Source organism: Bactrocera latifrons, unplaced genomic scaffold (assembly GCF_001853355.1).
Source record: "Bactrocera latifrons isolate USDA-ARS-PBARC rearing strain unplaced genomic scaffold, ASM185335v1 scaffold_603, whole genome shotgun sequence".
NCBI lineage: Eukaryota > Metazoa > Arthropoda > Insecta > Diptera > Tephritidae > Bactrocera > Bactrocera latifrons.
Genome location: NW_017537272.1, coordinates 18403 through 25256, shown reverse-complemented (window position 1 = coordinate 25256; position 6854 = coordinate 18403). Strand labels below are relative to the sequence as shown.

Sequence of the window (6854 nt, the reverse complement as noted above, 5' to 3'; positions counted from 1 at the left end):
TTCATGCAATATCGAATGTATGCTGGTGGGAGAAATGCATAGGCATGCTTCTATCTGAAGGTATGTTACATGACGGTCTTGCATTATCAGTTCACGTACGGCATCGATGTTTTCTGGCACAACGGCTGTTTTTGGACGACMTTCACGGAATTCGTTTTTGAGCGAGCGTCGGCCACGATTGAATTCGTTGTACCAATTTTTCACAGTGCTATTGGTTGGTGCTTYATAGCCATACAAAGATTTCAGTTCATTAATGCACTCTTGTCATGATAATCCACGTCGAAAGTTGTGAAAAATGATCGCACGAAAATGTTCACGAGTTAATTCCATTTTTTGGCCGAGATGATTTTTTTAATTTCCTGTAAATAAAACAATTCACGATTAAATGACAAAACGTTCTGAGTGATGTTATGCTAAAAAATGTCAAACTTTCCAATGGAAATGTTAATTGCACCTGGCAACACTTAGTGTTTCCTAGGCCAGAAATATATATAGCAGCCTCCGTAATATGCATACAGGAATGCAAATATGCGTCATATATAATGATAATGAGCGACAAACATTTCGCCTTCTGAACGCCCTCTTTCCTTTACAAATTAACAAAAACAAAGTTTAAAAAATTTAACTGACAAATAGTTGCTATTCATATATTGAGAAAATTAATTTTAAACAGTTCTAGGTTAGCGCTTAACGCCTATTGAGAAAACGACCCTGTGAACGTCATGAATAGTTATTCCGAAGGTTAAATAATTATAATATGTCATGAAATAAAAATATGGTCTATAAGAAAATTTGGGTATAAATATCGACGTTTTACAAAAAGATTTAAGGTTTGATTTGATTTTTCACTTWACGATCATATGGAATATACGATTTTAAATCAAGAAATTATAAATCGGTCTATAAATCGATAACAAATTCTTATTTATTTTGTAGCCTGGTCCTAAATTTTTGGCAGTACCTGTTACGTTACGAATTGTTTTCATACCGATATTCCTATATTGCAACTACCATCCTCTTAATATAACTAGAACACTACCGGTCTTAATAAAAAACGAATGGATATACTGGTTTATTGCTACTTTAATGTCATGGAGTTCAGGATATTTAAGGTAAGTTTAAAATTAACTAATGGCAAAATGCCACGACTTCTCAAATTTGCAAAAAATAAATATTATATGCAAATAAGGTCACTTCAAGTCATTGAAATGGTATATGTTAAATTTTGTGCATACAACATTTTTTTTTTTGCTTTTGCGGTCCTCACCATGTTTACTTTATATAGCTAAATTATTCTCCACAAATTTAATATAAAACAAAAATTATTTTTGGAAATTGTTCAAAGTAAATTATCTACAGTCCTTATAAGAATATAAGTCGAAATAAATAAGATATCTAAATGGAGTTCAGAAGGTATCCTTTGAATAAATACTTCCCTTAGGTCTAATATTCCTAGCATTACGTTTTTCAAACAACTTTCTGTTGCCTTTATAGCAAATATATTGGGGATCACAAATGAGTACATGTTGTTGTTGTTGTTGTAACGGCAGAATTCTGCCGAGTTGACAATCCTTGGCCGGATAAAAATCCGGGTCCGTTCCGGTTTTCGTAGACCCGACTATCGTGGGAACGACAAATGAGTACATGTTTATACCTGGTAGGTACAAGGGTTCTAGTCCTAACATCCTGGTAATTTCTGACTAACGATTGAGTTGTAGTTTTGGCTTCTAAGTAGCAGAGAAGATGTGATGTTCTCACTGATGTCCTTCGTGGGTAGGTAGATAAGTAATTCCAATTCTTTTCCTGAACAAAGCTTAGCGTTCGCATAAAATCTCCTTTTCTTCTACTTCTTAACAGTTTCTATAATAGTAATTGTATGTTATTATAATGTTTATTTAAACATTGTACTATAGTTATATGAAGTTCCAGAATGAACTTCATTGTTACATTTGACATTTCGATAGTTATTCAGTGAGTTCAGCTAAGTTGTAAAAACACTCAACGTCCTTTGTTTTAGATTTGCTTGTGTAGAGAGGRCACCTGTAGTGCTGAGAAGCTAATATTTTCTAAAACGAGATTTCTTACAGGTTAACAGGGTATAGGTTTTTAGAATAAAAGTTATTGGGTTACGGTGTCACTGATAGGTGGAGTTTCTTCTGAAATTATTTCCTTGAATAGCCGATCGTCACCATCGTTTTTGACCCTCACTCTCAGACATGGGTTTTTCCACTGATAGGTAGATTCCATTGCCTCTGTAAGCTGTGAGAGAAAGTACGGCTATGTGAATGCCTCTTAAGGACTCCCAGTATCTACAGTTGCGTGGATTTTAAAGCAGATCGAACATGTCCAGAATTTCTACTCGTATGGTAAACGAATTTGAGTCGACTCAGGGTTCCTTACTCTGCTTCAGTTCCTGCTGCCCTCAAGGATTCAGTACCAATTTCATGATGACCTCGGTGGCCACTAATTGGGATAACATTTACATTGAAAAGTAAACATGCATGATGTTCAGTCRAAATTATTATATTTTTTATTAGTAGTTTTTAGAGCAAAAATTAAGTGGATGGAGACAAAACGGATTAGAAAAACTGCACCGGTTACGGGTTTCAGCTAACGGATTTGGATATGTACAGCAACCCTGCTAAATGTTCCCTGAGGATGACAGATTCAACTTGTTACTTACCGATCAAAACATGTTTAGATCACCGAAAGGACTCTTCTTGGCCGAATAAAATTCGGATCAAGACAGATAACGGCTTTTATGGAAACAAAATTTAAGAGTGCTATAACGCATTATYATGTTTAATTTGTCAACAGTCTTTTATATTTTTAATTAGAAAAAATGATTTCTGTCGCTTAACTCAGAAGTATTATTCACATATGTACATATATACATCGTTAGCTTAGCGTTTTTTTTATTTTGAATTATTTTATTTCGAAATGTATACAGAAAGCTTATCGGAGAGAGATTCTTGACTTTTCTTTAATCATAACATACATTTCTTAAATAGTTCTTAAATAAAACATAAGTCAATTAAATTATATCATCTAATCATGAATATAGTTTTTAATTTATTACATTTAATGAGTAAAACGCAAACTAGCTTTTCAGCTTTTCGGCTTATACAAAAGCCGCCGATTTAATTGTTTTTAAAGTAATAACGCGACTAAACTTCGTGTTTAAATTAAAAAAATTATAGTGTAAATGAGATTAAATTAAAAAAATATAATTTTTTCATCGGTTGGCAGTCCCTTGCTTTCTAGCACTTTTTGTAAAGATCACTAACTTTCTAAAGAATTTGTCTATAGCTGAACTTGTTTTATTTTTAATATTTTAGATAAATAACATGTCATTAACTTATTAAAAAAACTTCTATGACGCTTTCATTTTCATTCCGTTATATGGGAATGTCAGGATGGTGTCATGTAACGAATTTGGTGGAAATTCGCCGGGTAAATCCAGAGATATGTTTATTTCGTGAATTATCGTAACTTTAGTAGCTTTCGACAATACTCTCATATACCTATGTACATATATACCTATGTATTTTTTGTTGATATAGCTTAGAGGCTTGTGAGATATGTATATAAATCCTAAAAGCTYCTCACCATTATTATGACGTGCACTAAATTACAGTTTTATATCTAAGCTTGAAGTTATTGGTTTAGGCATTTTATAGTTTGTCGATTGGTGTTTTGGGGGCGTAGCAATTGTGCGATTCCACGTGTATGCAATATCAACCTCATCCGGATTTCAAGGCACATATATATGAAAATTCTAAAATATTTCATTTTTCCTCAAAAGTCAGTCAACCAAAATTCAAAAATTCGCCTATCTCGATTAGCTTGTTTGTCCATTCAAAACATTGATGTTTCAGTCGTATGATGCATCGAATAAAAATCAAAGCATCGAAAGTATCACTCTACCAAAAGTTTAGGACATTTACTTATGTAAGTTTCGAAAGAGAAAGAAAACTTAATTAACTTAACTTAAAAAAAATAAATTTGAAGATTAACAGTTTTTATTAAAGAATTTAAAAATAATGGTATTCAGCAGTTGAAGTTAATAAAAATATTTTTTACAATCCCCAATATCGTTTCCCTAGGCTTTGCAAAAATAAAATTTTATTGAATCTTTTAAAATTTTTTACTATTAGCTTTGTTTGCTCACTGTCTGTTAAGCTTTCGTAAATAAACGTTCAGATGGAACTGATGTAGCAATATAGATGTGTATAAGAGACAGGATCTATCATCAACTGTCGGTTTTGCGACAAGGACCCTGAAACTCCGGAGCACCTGTTAATCGACTGCATTGCAGTCTGTAGGCGCAGGTCGAAGGCCCTTGGAGCCATGTTTCCGGATAGGGATCACATCGCCTCGCTAGCACCCAGCAGAATACTGGACTTCATCAATATGCTGGGGCTAAGCTAGTCCCTGTGAGTTAGGTGAGGGCACAATAGACCTAAGGTCGCAGTGCATTCCTCAATTATTTATCTATCTATCTATCTATCTAGCACTTAAAATTAAACGAGTTATAGGGTTATATGCATATAAATAGATGACAAGACGAGTTAAAATCCGATTGAATGTCTGTCTATCCGTCCTTGGTACAAAACAAAGCTCGAGTTCGTAACAACAACCACATTCGCCAAAATATTGAAAGAAGCCTTTTCGCACTTTTAATCAAACTTCAACTTAGATTTTTTTATATTTATATTTATAAATGAATAAACAAATATGTACCATTTTGATCGACCACTTTTCCGCTAGAGATATTATTCTATCAGTGTAAATCGAAGTTTAAAAATTTTCAGTACGGAAGCGAGCGCGCCATTGTTGTGCTACATGAACTGATACAGCATCGTCGCCGTAAACTTGTGTGGCATACTTCCATTTTTTATAAAAAAATTCTAAAATATGGCGAATTCCTTCATTATTTTCATTACTTTGTGAACAGCTGTAACTTTTTTGAAATGAAGATTAGAATCTCACCCTWCCAAACCTATATGACATGACACAATGTGATTGGTAACACTGGAGATATACGACTAAAACGACATCTATTGACAAAATACGTAAATACTTTYTCGACTATTAAATATTATAAGAACTACTACTGACAGTTTCAAATTGAATATAACCGAATAATAACCCAGCTCACTCCCTACATATGTATATAATATATAGTAAGGCACTGTGAAAAGCTACGAAAAGCGCGATAACTCAATAASTAATTACGGCAGAGATTAAATGTTACCCACGAGATGGTATGAGAGGGCTTTATGGGAGCCAGGGCCAAAATTGAACAATGGGCGTGGCACCGCCTACTTTTRGGTGAAAWCAGATATCTCGGTACCCGACCGACCGATTTCGACTATATTTAGCACGTAGTAAATTTGGTTCTTGAACTGTTTGGGAATTTGACGACAATATTTCATGAGCAGAAGGGAAGTAGAAAATATAATATTTTGAACAAATGAATTTTAGGAAGACAATTGTTTCATATTTTATGATTCAAGACCTAARTAATTTTTGAATAATGATCGATAATAACAGATCGAGGGCACTAATTTTATTAGGACTCCTAAAGAAAGTGAATTAATTTAATTTATTTAAAATATTCCACCTTATGACCAAAAATTGTCCAAATCCAAGCAAAACTGTTAAAGCCCCTAGATACCGAATATTTGGACCCCAGTATCTATAGTTGACTGTTGACCGAAAATATGGGTCAATGTGTGAGTTATACAATTCAAACTTTAACAGAAACGAACCTCTTGTAGTAGTTGAATCTTCCAGCACCGCCGACAAATTCCCATCTGTTTCTCTTGTGTGTCTTTGAAATAGTGGCACTCCCAATTTTTATTTTACAAAACGTCACAATTGATAAAGAAAATGGAAACGCTTTGCACAATAATTTTAATAAAAATACAAAATTAAGAAATGCGATCAGCTACTTAAAGAATTTCCAGACCACGTGAGGCAGAAATTAAATTTTGCAAGCACTTTTCAGTTACTAAAATATACAGATGCAATGTTTTTTAACTTTTATTGGTTCGTAATAGCTTTTATCCCACAAAGCACTTCTCTTTAGAATTTCCGAAATTACAATGTTCATTTACAATATGGTACTTCTTGTACGATACTGCGGGCAAAATCAAATTAGTTTGATTCTTAATAAATGTGTGCAATGCGGCGATGTCGAAAATCGTGCTTCGGTTGGACATCTATATTTGCAAACATATGCTTGCATTTATGATCCACCCGAATTTAAGGAACCGCAGCGTCCGCACAACATTGGCGTTCCTACGCTGCACATGCCGTTAGACCGCTAAAGCGGGGCATTTAAAATGGAAGTGTTGAGATACTTCTATCTCATTTTATCCTAACAGCTAATGCAACTGACACCCTTTAAGATGTCCTACTGTATGAACCCCGAAAGTTAGAAATCCTATAACCATATAAACATATTTAAAGTTAATTTTTGTTAAAATCTTATGTTTTCATTTCCAGTTTTTATTTCCTGCCCCTTACATATATCATGCAGTTAAAAAAAAAAAAAGAATCCTAAATCAATATACAGTTTAAATAAATGACTTGATATGAATATGCTAAAAAAATACTCCTAACAATTTAAAACCATAAAAAACACAAATTTTGTGTCAAAGCATATTTAATGAAGCAATGCATTTTTTTCTTCAGCAAAATTAAGTGTCTTTATAAATTAGGTATAAATTGTTTTACCTACACACCTCTTAATGCGGCATTTTGTTATCCCAAAAGCACATAAATTTTCAATCACAAAATATTGGAATATTCCAAACTTTTCAGCACTTGAGAGTCAGCTTTTTTTT

General features: G+C 33.3%; 1 protein-coding gene across 3 annotated transcripts in view; it reads left to right on the top strand.

Annotated features, from left to right (window-relative positions):
* LOC108975070 (equilibrative nucleoside transporter 1-like) overlaps nucleotides 1-6854 on the top strand; it is a 97966-nt gene that overhangs the window by 88956 nt on the left and 2156 nt on the right. For all 3 annotated transcript variants that reach the window (XM_018943338.1, XM_018943340.1, XM_018943339.1), the window contains exon 8: nucleotides 937-1112. In XM_018943338.1, coding sequence (XP_018798883.1) covers nucleotides 937-1112 — 176 coding nt within the window. The remainder of the gene's footprint in view (nucleotides 1-936; nucleotides 1113-6854) is intronic.